At 71.6% G+C, this 19,851-nt stretch overlaps 2 protein-coding genes across 4 annotated transcripts; one reads left to right on the top strand and one right to left on the bottom strand.

Moving 5' to 3' along the window:
- The first annotated feature begins 4,131 nt into the window (after positions 1–4,131).
- PRR7 (proline rich 7, synaptic) lies at positions 4,132–5,343 on the top strand. Its single transcript, XM_075509661.1, has 2 exons — positions 4,132–4,570; positions 4,703–5,343. The coding sequence occupies exons 1-2, from the start codon at positions 4,273–4,275 to the stop codon at positions 5,089–5,091; spliced, it is 687 nt and encodes a 228-aa protein (XP_075365776.1). The 5' UTR covers positions 4,132–4,272; the 3' UTR covers positions 5,092–5,343.
- Positions 5,344–5,701: 358 nt separating this feature from the next.
- Positions 5,702–17,166, bottom strand: DBN1 (drebrin 1). 3 transcript variants are annotated; one of them, XM_075509654.1, is made up of 14 exons: positions 16,984–17,166; positions 12,619–12,674; positions 12,407–12,519; positions 12,133–12,207; positions 11,909–12,055; positions 11,670–11,732; positions 11,422–11,573; positions 11,157–11,220; positions 10,962–11,021; positions 10,690–10,804; positions 7,992–8,123; positions 6,444–6,994; positions 6,257–6,359; positions 5,702–6,167 (listed from the first exon to the last, which is right to left on the bottom strand). In XM_075509654.1, exons 1-14 carry the CDS (start codon positions 17,067–17,069, stop codon positions 6,097–6,099), a joined length of 1,788 nt encoding a protein of 595 aa, XP_075365769.1. In that variant the 5' UTR covers positions 17,070–17,166; the 3' UTR covers positions 5,702–6,096. The 3 variants fall into 3 exon arrangements, with proteins under 3 accessions (XP_075365769.1, XP_075365768.1, XP_075365770.1); XM_075509653.1 differs by having other exon boundaries at positions 11,670–11,747; positions 16,984–17,164; XM_075509655.1 differs by lacking the exon at positions 7,992–8,123 and having other exon boundaries at positions 11,670–11,747; positions 16,984–17,165.
- Between the last annotated feature and the right edge of the window lie 2,685 nt (positions 17,167–19,851).

Raw genomic sequence — 19,851 nt, 5'->3', positions numbered from 1 at the left:
TTGGGGGGTGCCTCGTCCCCATGCCTGTCCTTGCTGGGGGGGGGGAAGCAGCGTGCGGGTGAAGGGGTGCTGGTGTATGGCCAGAGCCAGCGGGTCTGGGCCCCACGGACACGGCGGGCCCCGGGTGAGCTCGGGGTGGGCACACAGGCCCTGGGGTGCTGGGGGTCCCTGCCCCAAGCCCTGGGGCTGTGGAGGCACACGGTTTTCAGGGGTGAAGGATGCTCTCAGCTGTTGCCTGGGCAACGGCTCCTCCTCCAGCCCACCATGTGGCTCGGGGAGCGCTCCCCCGCCTGCCTCCCCCCGCCGCCGTGGGGAAGGGGAAGGGGAAAGCAGCTCCCGGCCCCCGGCGCTGGCGGGGCCGGAGGCCTGGCTCCCCCCGCCTGCCCTCGCCCTGGCCCGACGATGCCCGCGGGCCCCGCCGTGCCCCCCGCCTCTGCGTTACCCATGCCCCGAGGGAGCACCCAAGCCCCCCTGCATGGCCGCAGCCCCCTGCCCGCCGTGGGTGCTGCTCGGGCACCCCCACAACCGTCGAGCCGGCACTGCCGGGCTGCCGCGGCCGCGCTCTGAGGTCCGATCGCAGGAGACGAGTTCCAGCAAGGTGAGTCGGGGCTGGAGCCAAGGGGGCCGGGGGAGACGCGGCCACCACGGCCCCGCTCCGGGCCGAGTGCGGGGGCGGGTCTTGGCCGGCTGCCGGAGCCGCTCTGCTCGGCCGCGGCGGGCGCGGGCTGCCGGCGCCCGGCTTCCCCGGGTCGTCCCCCGGCCGGGGTGGAGGAAGTCCTTCCGCCTGGGCCCCGGCAGAACAATGCGCCGTGTGTGCGGCCGCAGCGGGCGCCTGCCACCCTGCCCACGGGGAGGAAGCGGCGGCGGGGTCACGGCCTGCGTGGGGCCCCCCCCCGCCGGGCACCCGCAGCCGCTCACCCGCCCGGCCTCTGGCCCTGGCACGCAGCGGCCACTGTGGCCCCGGGGCTGGCACGGCTCTGCCCCGTAACCACGGTCCTGCCGCTCCTGGCGCGGCACCGGGGCGCAGCGAAGGGAGAGCCGGTGCTCTCGCCTCCGGGGCGGGCGCAGTCCCAAGGAGCCCGGGGGGGGGGGCGGGGGGCGCGGGACACGACACCCATGGGGGCTGTCACCACCGGCCTCGAGCGCAGCAGAGAACAGCTGGTGACGTCCCCCCGACAGCAAATATCCGGGGGAGCCCTAGCACAGGGGACAAGCGCTCGGGCCAGGCCGGCCAGGGCTCTCCGCTCTGGGGCAAGAGCAGCCCCCCAAGGCGCGGGGTGTCACCCAGTGACACCCTCTGACACCCAGTGACACCCTCTGACAGAGTGTCACCCAGTGACACTCTGACCCTCGCTGTCCTCGAGGCCAGGCTGGCACCCCTGCCCGGCACAGCGCCCGGCGGGCTGCGGCGGGGCCGTTAAGGTCTCGCTAGCGGCTGAGCTGCCCTCCCTGCCACTGTCGCTGTGCTGCGCTGGCCGTCACCCCCTGAGGAGGCTGTGGCTGGCACGGGGGGAGCGGGTGGGTGGCTGGCACCCCTTGGCACCCCACGACCACCCCCAGGGCGAGTGTGTGGCCACCGGGTGGGGGAGCCCGTGGCATCGCCCCACGGGGCACTGCAGGGCCGCCACCCCAACCGGACCGTGGGGCCGCCACCCGGGGATCCCCGGCCCCCACGCCGTGGGTCTCTCGCGGCCACCCCGGGGATGCCACGGCCCTCACGCCACCGGGATCCCGCCGCCGTTCCCGGGGGGGTGGTGGGGTGGGATATTCCCGTGGCAGTGCCCGTTTCCCCCGCCCCGTGCGGGGCCCCGCCGGTAGCCCCCGCTCGGCGGCGGGTCCCGGGGCGGGGGTGCGGGGGGCCCGCTGGCTCCCGGGTCCCTCCCCGAGCCGAGGGCGGGGCGGAGCGGCGGGGCGGGAGCCCGGGCGGGGCGGCGCGCGGCGGCGGCGCGGGAGCGCTCACCGGAGACAAAGGCAGCGCCGGGAGGCGGCGGCGGCGCCGCGCACCGGGCGCGCACCGGGCCCCCCTCTCCCCCCGCCGCCGCCGCCGCCGCCGCCGCCGCCCTATGGAGTCGCCGCCGCCGCCCGCCGCCTGAGCCACGTGCGCCGCTGCCGCCGGTAACGGGAGCCGCGGAGGGAGCGGGCGCGGCGCCTCCGCCTGTTGCGCGGCGCGGAGGCAGCGGGGCCGGGGCGGGGGCGCGCGGGGCTACCGGCAACCGGGGGCAGGGGCGGAGGCGCGCGGCGCGTACCGGGGCGCGCGCCTCCGCCCCGGCGGGCGCGCGCCCCGGGGGAGGAGGAGGAAGAGGAGGAGGAGGAGGAGGAGGAGGGGGCTGCCGCGCCCGGTACCGGGAGCGGGGAGGTCCCCGCCGGGGTGTCCCCCTCCCGCCGGAGGCACCGGGCGGGGATGCGACGCGGGCAGCGGGGCCCAGGCCGCGGCCAGAGGCAGCGGGGCGGCCCGGGGGTACCGGCGGGGCCGGGCTCGGCGGCTGCTCCTAGCCGGGCGGCCGGTCCGCTCCCCGCCCGGCGTGGGTGTCTCCCAGCCCGGCCCCGCGCCTCCCCCAGCCCGCACGTCCCCGGCCCCGGCAGCCCCGCTCCCCCCGCACGCCCCAGCTGCAAACGCCCCCGGTCCCCAGGCGCCGCCAGCCCGCCCTGCCCCGGTTCCCGGCGTCCCCCCGGCCGTTACCTCGGTGCTCGACCCACGGCCCTTCCCGCATGGTGGCCCCCCCTCCCCCGGGATACCCAGGCTGCCGGCGGGGAGCCTGTTGCAGCCGGGGCCGGGAGGTCTGTCCGCACCGAGCCGGCCTTAGCCGGGCAGCGGCGGCGGCTTGGGGCGCCGCAGGAAGGGGCACCCCCTCCCCAAAGCCCCACGTCCCGACGCTGCCTCTGCCCCCGCTTTTGTCTGCGTGATGGAGCAGCCTCCGCTGCCCGCCGGAGCGTGGCCAGGGCTCCCTGACCCCTTCCTTCCCCCATCCCTCCTTCCTTCCGGCCGGGCTCGGCCCTCCAGCCCCGCTGCCCCGCCAGCCCCCTCAGCACCGGCGGCCCCGCCACGGTCCCCTCGCCGGCAGCGTGGCCCTGCCCCGCGGGGCGGCCGGAGACCCCGCACCCCTTCGCCCTTCGCCGAGCGGAGGCACACGGGAGCGGCGGCACCTCCGCGGTCGCCCTGCTCTCGGCCGCCACCGCTCCAGTGCTCGCCCTCCCAGCTCCCCAGCGGCGAGCCCGTTTTCTCCCACACCAGGATAATAATAATCCTGACGGGTGCTTATGTGCCTGCCTGTGAGCACCCATGGGTGCTGCTCCCCACTCGCTGATGGGCACAGCCCCCTGCCCCGGCACGCGCTGCCCCTGTTCGGTGCTTGGCCGGACGTGACCGAGTTGTCAGCCTGCCTAAAGGCAGGGACCTGGCAGGGGTGACAGTTCCCATTGCCACCGGCCCCTTCCTCCTGCATCGCCGTGTCGGGGTGGCACCATCCCCTGACCCTCCCCGGTGGCCACGAGGCCAGCGATGGCCGTGGTGCACGTGCTCCCACGAGTGCCACGTGCCGCAGGCAGCCGGCTGCCGGCTCCGCGCATCTCTCCTCCTCCGTGGGGCGGCGCAGGGGCCGAGCTGCCTGGGGTCTGCAGCCGATTTGGGGTGCGCTGGGTGGGCAGGAGGGGGGGATGCCAGCGGATGCCCCGTGATCTCGAGGGCGTTGATGCTGCGGGGCCACAGCATGTGTCTCCTACCCTGGGGTGCCCGGCAGCACCGTGGCAGGGTGGTGGTGGTGGGGGGGGTGGTGCGGGTTTGCAGCCATGGGGGCGACGGCGGGGACGCGCATGGGGCCAGGCACGGCTCCTTGCTGGCTGCGGGCACCGCTGCGCATGTGGAGCGAGTCACCATGGGAACAGGGCGGCCGCGTCCCCGCCACGCTCACACTCGCGTCTATCTCGTTGCAGGGCCCCCTCCCCGGCGGCCCCCTCCCAGCGATGGGCAGCGGGACGCCGCCGGCCCCGTCCCCCCGCCGCCCACCCCGCCGGCCCCCTGCCCCACCGCTCGCCCAGCGCACCCAGGCCTGACCCACCCGCTCCAGTCCCCCCCGGCTCCATGGCGAGGACGGACCCCTGACGGCGGGCGCCCACGGGCCGCAGGAGACACCGCCGGGCACGGCCCGGGGAGATGCCCTCGGCAGCCCTGACAGCATCGGGTCCTGCCCTGGCCCTGCCGCCGCCCTGAGCATCCCGTCCCCCACCCCGAGGGCAGGGAGAGGCAGGGGCCTCCCCCCGGGGCCGGCAGCCAAGATGGTGATGTCCCAGGGCACCTACACCTTCCTCACCTGCTTCGCGGGCTTCTGGCTCATCTGGGGGCTCATCGTGCTGCTGTGCTGCTTCTGCAGCTACCTGCGGCGGCGGGTGAAGCGGCAGCAGGAGGAGCGGCTGCGGGAGCAGAGCCTGCGCGCGCTGGAGCTGGAGCCGCTGCACTACGAGGGTTATGGGGGCAGCCCCCCCGGCATCGCCATTCCCCACCGCCTCCGCCTCGAGCCCCACCATCATCACCCCCACCACATCCCGCCACCCCGGCCCTGGAGCTGCCGGCACGGTAAGGAGCAGGGAGGGGCTCTCGGCATCCCCGGAGCGCACACCTCCCCCTTTTTTTGGGGGGATACGGCACGAGAGCCGGGATGCAGCGCTGACGGCAGCGGGGGTCCGGGGGGTGGGCTTTGCCTTGCAGAGTCGGACCTGTCTAAGCCGCCATGCTACGAGGAGGCACTGCTGATGGCGGAGCCCCCCCCGCCGTACAGCGAGGTGCTGATGGACACGCGGGGGCTCTACCGCAAAATCAACGCCCCCTTCCTGAGCCACGAGCGGCTGGAGAAGCAGGAGCAGCCCCCCAGCTACAAACCCCTTTTCCTGGACGCTGGCTACGGTTCGGCGCTGCACCTGCCCCGCTCGGCCAGCCCCGGCCCTGCCTGCCCGGACCTCTACCTGCAGGCAGAGTGCTCCCCCCGCATGTTTCCCAGCTGGACGGACTCGGAGCTCAGCAGCAGGGACACCTACGAGCCGGGACCCTGGCACCTCCCGGTCTCCATGCCCCTCTTCGGCAGGACTACCGCTGTCTAACGGTGGCCCCGGAGGACCCCCGGACCTTGCCGCGGGTGCCCCTCCGGCACCGGGGAGGGTGGTTTCGGTTGCCCGCATCACCCCGGGGACGCCCGCCCTGGCGCGGGCCATCACCACCAGCGCGGAAGGGGCTGGTTCCCCGTCTGGCCCCCGCCGGCCCCCCCATGGCCGGGGGCGCTGGGGACCCGGACTCTGCTCTGTTTCTTAAATTTTTTGTTTGTTACAGTTTGAGAATAAAAGTTTGTGGCTCGGGTTTGCCTCCTGCCAGGCTGGCGTCGCAGGACCCCCCCGGGCTCTTGGCACCCCCCCCGGCCCTCCCTGCCCCCCCCAGCAGGCTGCAGCCCCCATGGGAGTCGCTTTATTTATTAACAGACATGAGCACACCGCCGGTACAGAACTTGTGCTTTCCAAAAACAGTTACCGGGGGGGGGGGGGGGGGGGGGGGAAGGGCCAAGCGGGGGCCAAGCGGGGGGGGAGGGGGCTCCCGGCGAGGAAGGAGTGGGGGGAGGGTAAAACCCCCATGCCAGCTCCCTGCCGGGGTTGGGGGGGGGGGGGGGGGCGCCGCCGGCCGCAGCCTTGCCTTGGTCAGGTCACTTTATTGCCATATTCATTTATTATTATTATTATTATTATTATTCCTTTTTTTTGTAACTCGTGCAAAGTATGGGGGGGCTCCCGGGGGGGGCACGAAGAGAACGAGGGCCCCATCCCACAGCCGGGCAGGGGATGCGAGCGTGCCCCCCCCCCCGAAGGGGTGCTGGGGCAGCGGAGGGGGAGACTGCTAAGGGGAGGCTGACACGGCTTCTACCGACAACTTAAAAAAGAGAAAAGAGATGGGGGGCTGTAAAAGGTGCCCCGGGGCGGGGGCGCGGTGGGGCGGCCCCCCCCGGAGGCCTCATCCTGCGGGGCCCCGGCGGGGCGGGGGGGGCCCGGCCCCCGACTGTGGCCCCCTCGCGCCCCGCGCCGGCCGGGGCGGGCTGCCTGCACCGGCAGCGGGGCCCGGGCTCACAGGCCCCCCCCGAAGCTCTCCTCCTCCTCGGGCAGGGGGTCTGCATCCCAGCACGTGATATCGATCTCTGGGGGGGGGACAGGGAGGGGGGGTCAGAGCGGCATGGGGTGCCCCATGGTGGGACGGACCCCCCCTCCCCTCACCATCCCCACTCACCTGGGGGCTTGTTGTAGAAGACGGGCTGGGGGGCTTTGGCCGACGGCTCCTCGGGGGGGGGCACCTCCTCCTCCTGGGACTGGCTGAAGTAGCCCTCGCTGGCCTGGCGAGGGGTGCAAGCAGTCAGGACCCCCCCAGCCACCCCGTTACCCCCCTGACACCCCTGACCCCCCCCAGCGATGCTCACCTGCTCCCCACGACCTGGCGTCCCGTCCTTGGGGGCCATCTCCCCGTTGGTGATGGGGGGGGTCTCTCGGCCCAGGGTGTCCTCCTGGGGGCCATGCTGGCAGCCGAGCCCCCGGGGCTGGGGATCACCCCCGCCAGCCGCCTCCTCCTCCTGCTCCGCGTCGCAGAAGGTGGCAGGGGGCTCGGGCAGCTCATCCAGGCTCAGCAGGGCCCCCTCGTCGGGCAGCGCGGCCGGGGGCCCCTCGGGGACAGGGGTGGCGGGCAGGGGCCAGGCAGCGGCGGGGGTCACCCCGTCGCTCTGCCACAGGTCGATGAGGGTCTCGGGGTTGGGGGTCTCCCCCGGCTGGGGCTCGGCGGCCGCGGGTGGTGGGGAGGGCTCGGTGGGCTCCAGGGTCACCAGGTCCCCCAGGGCGTCACCCCCCGCTGTCCATGCCGGCCTGGGGCCGGGCTCATCCCCAGGGGGCTCGGTGGCCTTGTCCTCGGGCCCTGGGAAGGGCCAGTGCTGCTCGGGGGCGGCTGGCCCGGCCTCCTGGGTGCTGGGGCTGGGGGAGTCTGCAAGGCGGGGGGAAACAACAGTCAGCGGGGACAGACCCATCCCTCGTCCAGGGCTGGGGGACACCCAGGGACAGGGATGCAGCTGGGCGCAACGGGGAGATGCTGCGTGGATGGGTGGGAGTGGCTGGGCAGGGAGGGGACCGATGGCACACACCACAGGGGACATGGGGGTGACCCTTTGGGGGGTGCTGGGGGGGTGGCTGGGCCCTGCTGGGGGGGGAGTGTGGCTGGGAGGCACTGGGGGGGGTGGTGGTGGTGGTGGAGAGGAATGGGGAGGGGTACACTGGTAAGATGCAGAAGGAAAAGCTGGGATGTACCAAGGGATGCAAAGGAGCCAGTGGGGATGCAGCAGGGACAAATGGGCGGCTGTGGCAGAGCTGGCTGGGATGCACTGGGGATGCAGTGGGACAGTGGGGAATGCATGGAGGGAAGCAGCAACGCTGGCAGGGATGTGCTGGGGGATGGCGCAGATAGGGCAGAGTAGCATTGGGGGATGCACTGGGGTGCTGCTGCAGAGATGGAGGGCATGTACGGAGAAGGAGGACGCACTGGCGATGGCAGAGGGGCACTGGCTGGGGCAATGCACTGGAGATGGGGGGTGGTGCATGGGGGGGTGTAGCAGAGACAGCAGGGATGCACTGGTGTTGGGAAAACGCACTGGAGATGGCAGGGATGCAACAATGATGGTGGGGATGCACCGGGGTGACGCAGCAGAGACGGCGGGGATGCACCGCGCAGAGCAGTGGATACGGCGGGGATGCGCTGGGGGACGCAGCAGAGACGGCAGGGGATATACCGAGGGATACAGACAGGACAGCATGGATGCACTGAGTGATGCAAGGGAGGCTGGCAGGGCTGCAGCATCAGGGCTGCAGCATCAAGGCTGCATCAGGGGCTGCAGCAGGGGGATATGCTGTGGGGAACCATGGGATGTGCCCGAGCAGCCCCAGGCAGGGGGTGGGCAGTGGGTGGGCAGCGGGACCCCTGCGCCCACCTTTGGGCGTTGCTGGCGTCTCATCGCCCGAGGCGCGGGTGCCCGGCTCGCCCAGCGGCGTGGCGGCCGGGCTGGACTCGCAGGGGCTGCAGCCCGCTGCCGAGGCCTTGCGGTAGGCGTCCGACTGGCTGCCTGCGGACAAGGGAGACAGAGTGGCGTGGGGGGGCTGCCCATATCTGGGGGGAGCCAGCACCCCAGCGCCGCCCCTGCTCCTGCCCTGCGCCAACCCAGCCACGAGCTGTCAAATGCACATCACCACGTATCTGCCACCGCGTCGTCTCCTGCGGCGGTGGGGCAGAGGTACCCAGGGGTGCAGCAACCACTGTGCCACCCCCCACTGGGCGTCCCCACCAGCCCTACGCGGCCGCAGCCCCTGCATCTGCCAGGTACAGGGACAGGCAGCCCCGTACCTGCTGTGGCACATGCCGGCCCTGCCCACGCATCACCCAGCTGGGCCCTGGCACAGCCTGTCCTCCGCAGGCACAGCTCTGTGCCCTGCTACCCCCCAGCCAGGGGGCACAGCCCCACATGGCCCCAGGCACTGCCTGGTCCCTTCTGCCCCATCGGCACAGCCCCACACGATCCTGGGCACAGCCTTTTCCATCCCACGCTGTCCCATGGGCACAGTCCTGCATGGTCCAGGGCACAGCTTGCCCCGTCCCCTTCTGCCCCATGGGCACAGCCAGACATGCCCCACGGGCACAGCGTGCCCCCTCTCCATCTGCCCCATGAGTGAGCCTCTCCTGTGCCCCCTCTATCCCACGGGCACAGCCTGCTCCATCCCCTGGCAGAGCATCATCTCCCGGGGCGCAGCTCTGCCCTGTCCTGTCTGTCCCACGGGCGCAGCCTGCCCGGTGCCCCCTCCCTGTACGACGGGCACAACCAGCCCCACGGGCGCAGCCTGCCGCATCCCCCCACCCCAGGGGCACAGTGCCCACTGTGGGGCCAGACCCAGCCGGGGCATTCAGGGTGCCCATGGGTGCGGGTGCAGCACCCCCTTGGGTGCCCGTCCCCCTCGGGGTGCCCATGGGAGCGGCGCTGCCTCTGCTGTCGGTCCCGCGGCTCCGTCCTTGCGCCCCCCAGCCTGGTGTGCCATGGGGCTGGGGTGGGTTGTGGGGCGGCCGCCCGCGGCTCGGCCCCCCGGAGCTGCACGCCCAGGGGCTCCCAGCTACCTACATGGGAAGAAAGAGGAGAGATTTGGGGTGCGGTGGCAGGTGATATAGGGGAAGGGGGTCCGCGGGGGGGAGGAGGAGGAGGAGGAGGAAGAAGGCGGCCCACTGTCAGCTGTCTTTATGAAAGGACAGTGCAGACGACCTGCCGAGAGAAAGACAGACAGACGGACGGAGAGAGAGAGAGCAAAGAGATGGGTCAGTCCCTGCTCAGCGTGGCCATGGCGGGGCTGGGGCCGGGGCACCAGGGCACCGGGATGGGAGGACAGTGGGATGGGAGGCAGCACCGACAGCGGGACAGGAGGATGGCAGGACAGGAGGACAGAAAGACAGCAGGACAGAAGGACAGGAGGCAGCACTAAGTGGCCAGGTGAGGAGAGAGGCCAGACACGGCCATGGGGTCAACTATCTGCTCAGGCACAGCACGGCCCCACAGCACGGCCCCACAGCATGAACCCACGGCACGGCTCCACGGCTTGGCCACAACACACAGCCCACAGCACGACCCACGGCACAGCCCCATAGCATTGCCCCGAGGCACAACTCCATGGCACAGCCCCACGGCACAGCCCCATGGCACAGCCCATGGCATGACCCATGGCATGACTCCACAGCAAGAAGACACATCACAGGCCTCCCTCCAGCACAGCCCCACGGCACAGCCCCCCCCAGCACAGCACCCCAGCAGGACCCCCAGCGCAGCCTCATGATGTGGCCCCATGGCTGGAGGTGCCCACCAAGACAGCCAGCCCCTGCCCTGGAGACTCCCAGGGCTGGACCCCAGACTGTGGGGCAGCCCAGCTTCCCCATGGGGCACCCCCTGCCCGGCCGCCCCCACCCCATGGCCAGCCCTCCACAGGGACAGCCCCACTGCCATGGCCACAGACCTGCTGGCATCACCCCGACCCAAAAGCAGGGTGTCCTGCACGGCCATAGGCACCCACCCTGGCAGTGGGGACCCTGGGGTAGGCACACCATGGGGCATGGGGGTGCCCCACACCTGCCCCACTCACTCCTGCCCCTTTTAGCCCCTTTTAATGGGAAGAGTTTCCTTCCCAAGCCACATCCCCCGGCTGCCACCCCAGCCGCACCCTGACCACGCTGCCACCCTGGCTGCCGACGTGGTGCCGTGAGAGGTGGGCGGACGACACCCGAGTGAGCAGGGAGCAGGACGCACCCCCCTGCTTGCAGAAGACCTCCCCCGGCATCCTGCCCCAGCCCCTGCCGAGCTGCCCCGGCGGCAGGGGCCGCAAGGTGTGGTGGCGGTGGCGGCGGTGGTGGTGGTGGCGTGGCAGAGCAGCATGACCCCCTGCCATCTTCGTGCCCCTGGCACCCGCCATCGTGGCACCGGGGACTGCAGAGGGGACACCGCTTCCCCACATTACAGCCCTGATGCCCCCAGATCCTGCTGCGACCTGCTGAGCTGCGGGGAGACCCAGCGGTGATGTGCTCACCTGCCCCACAGCCCACAGACACCCCTGGCCTCTCGGTGTCCCCCCCGGTGCCCGCAGCCCCCCCCAGCACCTCACCTGTCCTGTGGCTGCCCGGTGAGACGGCGTCGCTGCTGCCCGATGCCACCCGCTCCTGCTGCTTGAAGAAGTCCCGGGGGTTGTCAGGTCGCTGAGCGATGATGGCAGCAGCCTCCTGCGGGGACGAGGGAAGCTGAGACCCACCACCCTGGTGGCGTGGGGCTGTGGGACCACCCCCACCATGCACCCCCTGGCTGGGTCCCCATCCAGCTGTGGGCACCACTGGCTGGGGAGCGAGGACCAGCACTGGGCATGGCCACCACTGGACTCACCTCCACCTCCGACTCCGATTTCCTGAGCTGCTGCCTGTCGTCCTCCTCTTGCTGCTCCCCCTGGGAAGAGACACGGCATCACCCCCCAGCCCCGGGATGCCCTGGGGGCCCAGCTGGGAAAAGCTCTTCCCTGGGGGCGGTGCCAGGCAGCAGCTCTGGCTCCAAGCCCAGCCCCGTGCCCGCCATGCCACTTACGAAGATGGACTGCTCCTTCAGGCGCTGCCGGGCCTCCTCTGCCTCCATGCTCTGCTGCTTCCGCCTGTGACAGGGGCATGGGAGAGGGGCTGGGCACCGGCTCCTGCCAGCCCCTGCCCGCCAGCCCCTGCCCAGCCCCATCCTCGGTGGGGACAAACACCCATGTGCCCACCCAGCCGCTTGCGGCATGTGCACAACCATCCTGTGTATGTGACCATCCCGCATCTCATGGGACACAGCCCCCCGCCCCCAGCCCCTGCCATGCCTGTGCTCCTCGATCTGCTCCTCCCGCTCCCGGTAGCGCCGCTCCCGCTCCTCCTGCTCCAGCCGCTCCTGCTCCATCCGTTCCTGCTCAAACCGCAGCCGGGCATCCAGGGCCTTTTTCCGCTCCTCCTCCTTACGCAATTCCTCCTCTTTCTGGTGGAGGGAGGGATGAAGGACGGGGCTGCCCAACAGCCCACCAGCAGCTCACCCACTCCCCAGGGGCCACTGGCTGCCCCCCCCATACCCCACCTTGGCCTGTTCCCAGAACTGCTCCCGGTTGAGCCGCTTCATCTCCACGGTGGCGTCAGTTTTCTGGTAAGTGGTGCCCTGGGACGGAGGAGAGGCGGGGGGGGCGGAGGGGCTGGGATCAGCGAGGGGGAATAACAGTAAGTGGCACACAGGGTGACGGGCTGCGGCAGACAGGAGCCCCGGGCGGGAGGGATGCCCCGCGCCCACCGCCATCGCCATCACTGCCATGGGGACATTACCACGGGCTCGGTGTTCTCGTCCTCCCGCAGCCGCAGGCGGTGCAGCACCGGGCTGGAGACACGGGCCAGTCCGTTGGAGAGCCGCTGCCCGATGGCCCCCGGGTCGATGTCCTCCACGCTGCTAGCGTTGACAATGACGTCCACGCCCTGAGGGGGGGGCGAGCAGCCGTCAGGGACGGGGGTCGGTGCCCCAGCGGCATTGTCCCCATCCCAGCATCACCCACCTGGAAGAACTCGGCGATCTTGGCCACGTGGCTGGCGCAGGCACACTTGCGGGCATCCGGCACGTCCTCGCCCACCTGTGGCAGCCGGGAAGGGGCTGAGCCGGGGAGGGGCGGCAGGGTGACCCCACCCCGCTGACCACCAAGGGGCAGCGGGACCATGGGGCACCCACAACCTCCCAGCCACCACAGGGTCCTCCCTCACACCTAGCCATGCCCCTGCCAACACTGCAGCCCCGGTGGGCACAGCCCCCCCAGCGTGGCCCTCCCCACTCACCCAGTTGACGAGGACATATTTGGGGAGCACAGCCTGGGGGTCCTTGACACTGCAGAAGCCGTACATCACCTTCTGGATCTCAAAGTGTCCAGACAGCTCCAGCAAACCTCCACCTGGCACAGCACCATCAGCCGTCGTCCACCCAGCACCAGGATGGGTGCCAGGGAAAACGCCAGCAGAGCCGAGCTGGCTGCAGGGACAGAGGACCTTACCTCCAGATGCTGCCAGCTTCAGGTCATCAGAGCCATCCTCGTACGTGTAGAGGGCCCTGGGGAGACAGCGCGGGTGAGCCACGGCGGCGGGGAGCGTGGGGCGGCCCCCCGCACCTCCCCATCCTGTTAACACTGAGGTCAGGGCAGGGCCAGGGGGACCGGCCAGGTGTCCCCAAGCTGCCACACAGCCACCCCAACCCCTTGCCCATCACCACTGCAAGGGGCCAGGCTGCCAGGCAGGGTAGGCAGGACTGCTGGCAGGGCCTGTTCCCCTCCCTGCCGGCTGGCAGCCGTGGGGCAGGGTCCCAAGGTTGGGGACACAGGGGTCACTAGGGCACAGGGACCAGCTGGGAGATGCCACCCTCAGACCACAGGTTGCTGTGCCATGCCGCGAGCCACCATGGCCTCACAGCTCCTTGCCCGCCCATCCCTGTGTCCCCCCCCAACCCCACCAGTTACCGACCAGCTTTGGGGACAGCCCTGCACCCTGGCAGGGAACTCGGGGCCGCTCACGTGCCTGGCTGCGTGAGCCGCCGGCCCGGCAGGCACCAGGCCGGGGGAGGACGCCGGAGCACCAGCAGCAGCAAATCAATGTGCCGCCGGGGTGTGATGGGGCCGTCATGGAGACTGTTCCTTGGAAACTGTTCCCGGCGGATGGGAAACCCCCTCTCGCTCCTGCTGCACCCCAGCCAGCCCTCCCGGGGCTCCACAGGGACCCCCGCCAGCCCGCACCTCCCCAGGGGCATGCAGCCAGCTGGGGGGGGGGGGGGGAGGATGCATGCCGAATCGGTCCAGGGCGGGTGGGCGAGGGGATGGATGTTGCTAGGCAACCAGCATCCTCCGTCACCATGGCAACCCCCCCATCCCAGCTGGGATGCAGCTCGCCCCGATGACGAGGTGATTAGAGGAGGGGAGCGGGGGAGGCAGGCAGGCAGTGGGGACCTGCCGGGGCCTGGCAGGCACCCAAACCTGCCTGCCACCGTCACGCGCTGCGCCTGGAAAACCGGGGCTGCCCGTGCTGGACACCCCCCCTCCCATCCCTGCGCCGTGGCGGGCGGGTGGCTCTGCCGATCGGCATTCGGCTGGCAGCACCTGCGCGGTGCTTGCTGGAGCGCCAAAATCCCCGTGGTGCCGGGCAGAGCCGTCCTCACCCGAGCTCGCAGCTTCCAGACGGAGGCTGGGCTCAGGGATGGGAATCGGGGGGCCCCTACAGGCACAGCCCCCCCAAACCGGAGCCATGGCTGGACCCCGGGAGCTGAAAAACAAGGGGAAGGTAGGCGGGTGCCTAACACAGAGGGGGCCTCCCTCCACCCCCTGGCACCCACCACCCCCTGAGCCCCCGGCAGTGAGCTGCAGATAATTGCACCAACAAGATTGACTTTAATCCGCACATCCCGATCCCGCTAATCGGCCGCCCCAGCCGGCGCCAGCTCCCAGCCTGGAGCCGGCAAAGCAGCTGCAAAGCGCCGTCTGCGATGCCTGCGCCGGGGAAGGGCAGCAAACGTGGCCCCTGCCTGCAACCACAGCCCCAGACTGGGGGACCTGCTGTGATCCCCCCAGGAACGGGGGTGGACAGCAGCAGTTTGGGGGAGCCCAGAGCCGCAGGCAGGGGCTGGGGGCTTGCAGGGTGGGATGCAGCTGGCTGCAGAGGGGAGGAAACAAGTAGGGCAGAGCCACGGCGTCAGTGCCTGGGGAGCCTGTGGGTGCTGGGGGCACCCACTGCCTGCCATGGGTGCTCCCCGGGACGTCGCCATGCAGGGTGGCACCAGAGCACAGTGCTGCTGCCTGTGCCCAAGGGTCTTCCCAGGGCAGCCGGGGCTTGGCAGGGTCCTGTCACCCCAGGCACCGCTGCAGAAACAGAGTCCTGCCCTGAGCACAGCCCAGCGGCACGGCCTGACCCTACACCAGGATGGAGGATCCAGAGGTTTCCAGTCCGGAGGCCAGCAGGGCGATGCTGGGGACAGCAGCATCCCTGGAAGTGCCCCCAGGGACCCACAGCCCAACAGCAGGAACCAGCGACCCACAAGCCCCGGCAGGGGGGACCAGCCGTGCCACAGCGGGTACAGGCAGCATCGTACATTGCTTATCCCCTTCCACTGGCTTTAATCCCTCCACCCAGCCCATATAGCCCCTTCCCACCCCCTGGGCTCCGGGCAGGTGGGGCACCCACGGGTGATGTGCCCCATGCAGCCTAGGGAGGAGGGCTCCCCACAGCCGGGGGGACTCCAGCAAGGATCCCCCATCACCCTGCCAAGGGTACAGCAGCCCCACTGCCCTCGCACGGCCCCATCACTCACCGGAGCAAGCGGACCAGCACCCGTGGGTGCCAGCACCCAGGGCACCCGCTGCTGCCTGCCCCCCACACCATGGCCGAGGTGGGGGGAGCATTGCCCCAGCCCGGGCACATGTGTTTCCAATGTGGCTGGGAGCTCCAGGGAGTCGGCGTGCTCAGAAAGCAGCACCAAATTCCTTTCCGATCGAGTAATGGGCCCCAGCAGCCTCCGCGGGGCCGGGCAGGGGGAGGGGACGCTCGGACCCTCCAGGACCGGGCTCGGGGCGGGGGGAATCCCAGACTAAACACAGGGATCCCGGCCGGGCCAGAGCGCGGCATCCCCCGGCACCAGCCCAGGGCCGGGCTCCAGCGCAGTGTCCTCACAACCCCTGGCTCAGCCAGGCTGGGCCACTGCCAGGGGACGGTCCCCATCACCCCTGCCCAATGCAGCCCCCCGAGCATTGCCCCTCGTCCCACACCCAGGCACTGGGCCCTGCAGCGGGGATGCTGCTCCCACTGGCACCGAGTGCCAGGCACCCCCGGTGACCATGGGATGGAGGGGCTAGGGATGATGGGGCGAGCTCAGCCCCAAGGATGGGGATGGTGGGGGCTCGCTGCCCGGCCGGTGCTCAGCACTGGAGGGGGGGCCCTGCCCTGGTGCTTGCCTTCCCGGGCACCGTTTCTGCTGCTCTCAGCAGCTTTGGCAGGGAGGGCTCCTTTGCAGCGGATGCCGGGAAGTGAGATGTACCCAGGGCTGACAGCTGCCTCCTGGCCGGCAACACGCACCACACTCGCCCACGGCACCCTTAGGCTGACGGTGGGACTGTGGGGCTCCCTGGAGACCCAGGGCTGGCGGGGAGGGGGACCTGAACAGGCCCACACAGCCCGGGGGGCTCCCAGCCCTGCCCCAAGAGCAGGGACCCTGCTAGAGGGCGGGGTGCATCCCCGCTGGGGGGTGGGTGCACCCTGGCTGGGTGATGGGTGCAGGGTAGGCACCCCGGCCAGGGCACAGCATGCACCCAGCACCTAACAGCTGCCAGCTCCCGGCTCTGCCCAGAGAGCTGCACCCCAGGGTGCCAGCAGCATTCCCTGCCCCCCCCCCCCCCCCAAATGGCACACAGGCACCCCGGGGGGCAAGGGAGCGGGTCCCGGGGGGCAACCGGCCCCAACCAGCCCTACGGCACCCGGTGGGGCTGGGAGATGCGGGTGGGTGCTGCGAGAACCGGGGAGGCGGTGGGGAGATGCTCCCTGCGGGCTCCTGCGCTGGCTGCAGCGGGGTCTGGATCCGGCCGGGCCCCGGCACCCGCAGCACGGGGTGCCCAGCACTGGGGGTGCAGGCAGGGCAGGGCAGCCCGGGGGGTCCCGCCGGGGAAGGCCACCCCCCGCCCCGAGCCCGCAGCAGCCCCAGCCCGGTGGGGCAGTCCCCGGCCGGCGCACCGCGGCCCCCGGGGACAGGGCACCCCGGGAGCTGGGGGGGATGAGGGCAGCGGGGCCGGGGCGGGGGGGGGGGATGCCCGGCCATCCCGCGGCCGCAGGCCTCGCTCCGCCGGGGCAGAGGTGCCGCCCGCTGCCGGGGCACCGCCGGGGCCGGCTGGGAGCGGGGCCGGGCTGGGGGCGCCCCGATCCCCCCCCCCCCCCGGGCGCCCCTGCCCGCGGCTCCGGCTGCAGACAATGGCGAGGGACCCGGGGCTGGGCCCAGCACCGGGTGGACCCCCGGGCCCTCCCCGCCGTGCGCGGATCCCCCGCTCCCCGCGCTCGCTGCCCGGCGGGGGGTCGGGCCGTGCCGGGGGCTCCCGGGGGCGGCGGGTCCCGGCGCTCGCACGTGCCGGCCCGGCGCAGACAAAGCGGGGACCGCGCCCCGGCCCGGTGCGGCGGCGGCGGCGGGCAGGTGCGGGCACCGGGGGCGGTGGGCCGGGCACACCCCCCCGCCGCCCCGCCCGCCTTTGTGTGCCGAGGCGCCCGGCACCGCGGGCCCGGGGCGGCGGGGGGCGCAGCGCGGGGTGCGGCCGGTGTTACCGGGCGGCTCCGTGCACAAAGGGCGGCGGCGGCGGCGGCGGCGGCGGGGACAAAGGGGCGGCGGCGGGCGCGCTCACCAGTCGGTGGGGCTGTCCTCGCCGATCACGTCCTGGTAGGAGGCGAGCAGCTCCAGGCGGTGCGCCGCGAAGCCGACGCCAGCCATGGCGGGGCCGGGATGCTGCCGGGGGGACCGGAGGGACCGGCCGCCTGCCCGCCTCCGAGACACTGCCGCAGCGGCCGGGCGGAGGGGCGAGCGGCGGGGAGGCTCCGCCCGCCGCCGCGCCCGGTCCTAGCGCCGCGAACGGCGGCCCCCCCCTCTCCGCCCCCCCAGCCCGGCCCCCGCCCCCGCCCCAGCCCCCGCCGCGCCCCCGGGGCGCCCCCGGGGCACCCCGCCGGCCGCGCCGCCGGGCACCGCGCCGGGACCCCTGGGGTGCGGGCAGCATCGCCCCCGCCCCGGGCTGCCCCCGCACGCGGCTCGCCGCCGGGATCCTGCACCCCGGGGACCCGCAGCCGGGGCTGTGCTCTGCCCCCGCACCCCGGGCCATCCCCTGCCCCAGGGACCCTGGAAACCCGGGAAACCTGCACCCCGGCTCAGCTCCCTCCTGGGAACCTGCACCCCGGGTGGTCCTGCACCCTGGGCTCTCCTCTGCCCTGGGGACCTGCGTCCTGTGCTACCCCCTCCTGGGGACGCTGCACCCTGGGGACCTCGCATGCTGAGTGCTCCTCTGGACCCCAGGCCCTCCCCTGCCCCATGTCCCCTCCACCCCGTGGACACGGCCCACCGGGAACCCTGTGACCTCAGCTCCCCTCAGCCCCGAGACCCTGTGCTCTGAGGTTTCCTCTCCAAGGACGCAGCACTGTGGGCTCTGCCCCACACACCCAGCTATGCCCTCGCTGCTGCACGAGGTGTCGGTGGGCACAGCCTTTGTGGGGGCCCCTTTGCTGCCTGCCTGCCCCTCCCAACCCCCCCGGTCCCCTCAGGACCCTGCCAGGCTGTGCACCACGGCACCTTTTCCAGGAGGTTTTGCCTCCCTGTGAACCCACAAAGTTGCTTTTGCACTGACCCGTGCAGGGCTCTGCGGGGGCTCCCAGCTGGGTCCGCAGGCTCCTGCCAGGGCAGGCAGCATCGCCCTGACCCACCATGCCTCCCCGACCCCCGGCACTGCCCGCATCCCAGGCCAGAACCGTGCTGGAGGCTTCTCCGGGCTGGAGCAGCAGTGGAGAGCGTACAGGGCCTGATCCCTGGTATCTGGGGCTGACGCTGGCATGGCCCTTCCTGAACCAAGCCCTTCAGAGCAGCCTGTGGATGAGCCCCCCAAGCTCAGTGGGACACAGGATGGGGTGCTGCGGGCCTGTGCTGCCTGCCCCCCTCACGCCTCCACGCCCTCCTTGCACCAGCATTTCCGAGCCAGGCCAGAGCCGGAGCCGCCCTAAGAGGCTGCAAGAGTTTGTGAGCAGCTGTGGAGCAGCTGGCGGGGCCAGCATGAGGCCAGGGCTGCGGCAGGCGCCCCACAAACGGCTCAGCTGCCTTTGGGGGTGGATGTGGTGGGACCCCGCTCAGGGACATGGTGGGAGCCCTGAGCCCGCCGCCACCAGGCTTTGTTCTCAGAGCAGCACGGCCGCAGCCCCACCCCAGGCTCCACCTCCGCAGCCCACCGGAGACCCTCCTTCCGCTGCCTGTGCACAAGCTCCTCACATGGTGCGCAGAGCTGGTGGGCAAGAGCTGCTCTCAGCAAAGCGCGGAGGCACCTTGGGTGGTACAGGCGTCATCAGTAGGGACCAGAAGCAACAAGGCGCCGACCAGAAAGGGCTGAGCCCCCGTGGGCGCAGGCCTTGCAGCAGCACCAGTGAGATGCTTGGCCCTCCCTCAGGGAGAGGCAGGCTGGCTGCGGCACCACGGCTCTGCCCTGGCCCTGCTCCAAGGCCGGGTACCCCGGGGCTGAGCTGGCACAACCTGTTCCCAGGCCGTGCTACCCCAGCAGGCTCCGTCCCGCACGGCTGCCTCCCCCTGCCCCTTCCCTGCCCTCCGCTCACGGGCTGCTGTCCCGTCTGAGCCAGGGCTGGCTTGGTGGCTGCTCACGTGGGGCCGCAGTCGCCTAACCTTCCCCTGCACTTCCCCTGACCTTGGCTGCGCAGCTGGGACTCGCGCTTCGGCACTTACCACATCCCTGCTCGTCCTGGCTCTGCCAGGCAGGCGCCGGCTGTTTCTGTCCCTTTTCGTAGCCGTGTCCTGCTGCTCCTGGGTGTGACTGTCCCATCACCCGCATGTGCCCCAGCCCGAGCGCCTGGCCTGGCCCCAGCCTCCATCACTCCCACTTTCCCCTCTCCATCTTTGACAGGATTTTGCACTCCTGGAGCTGGCACAGGGGAGATGTGGCACCAGGGAGATGTGCCCCCACAGCCACAGGCCAGCTCTGGGTGATGCCGGGAGGCATTTGGTTTCCCGTAGCCAGCTCCTGCTCCCGGCAGAACCTTCCAGTAGATTAGCAAGACAATTTTCCTTACAGTTGCTCATCGTGGTAAGAGCTGCAATTATTAATGACCGTTCCAGCTGCCAGAGCAGAGCGGGAGGAGCTGCTCTTCCCCACACCCGCTGCCCCCGAGCCCGTTCCAGCTGGAGGTGCTGGCCTGGCTTTGCACCCCTCCTTTGGGACAGCAGCTGCATCGCATGAGCAAATGCTTGGCTGCTTTACGCCGGAGCATGCCCAGAGCTGGTGCACGTGGCCCGCGCGTGCCCCGTGACTTCTTGTCCCCTGCACAGGACTCGGGGCCAGGGCACAGCAGGGACCAGGGCACACCGCCAGGTAAGCGGGGACCCCCCTGCAGGGTTGGACATCTGCCCCATTTCCCCTCGCTGCAGCTTTGCCCCCCGGATTAATTACTGCCTCTGTTAGTGGTCCTGCCTGCTACAAAGAGAGAGGGACCCAGGTGGCACGAGGGGTCCA

This window comes from Mycteria americana, chromosome 8 (genome assembly GCF_035582795.1).
Source record: "Mycteria americana isolate JAX WOST 10 ecotype Jacksonville Zoo and Gardens chromosome 8, USCA_MyAme_1.0, whole genome shotgun sequence".
In the NCBI taxonomy this organism is placed as follows: Eukaryota; Metazoa; Chordata; class Aves; order Ciconiiformes; family Ciconiidae; genus Mycteria; species Mycteria americana.
The sequence above is the reverse complement of the archived record's forward strand: the minus strand, read 5'-3'. Positions and strand labels throughout refer to the sequence as shown.

Excerpts from the sequence above, each read along its gene's own strand:
- PRR7 (XM_075509661.1), top strand. The coding sequence starts at position 4,273 with ATGGTGATGTCCCAGGGCACCTACACCTTCCTCACCTGCTTCGCGGGC. Across the intron at positions 4,571-4,702 it reads GCCCTGGAGCTGCCGGCACG|AGTCGGACCTGTCTAAGCCG; the intron begins GTAAGGAGCAGG and ends TTTGCCTTGCAG.
- DBN1 (XM_075509653.1), bottom strand. The coding sequence starts at position 17,069 with ATGGCTGGCGTCGGCTTCGCGGCGCACCGCCTGGAGCTGCTCGCCTCC. Across the intron at positions 11,748-11,908 it reads ACGAGAACACCGAGCCCGTG|GGCACCACTTACCAGAAAAC; the intron begins GTAATGTCCCCA and ends CCTCCGTCCCAG. Across the intron at positions 6,360-6,443 it reads CGCCAGGTCGTGGGGAGCAG|GCCAGCGAGGGCTACTTCAG; the intron begins GTGAGCATCGCT and ends ACCCCTCGCCAG.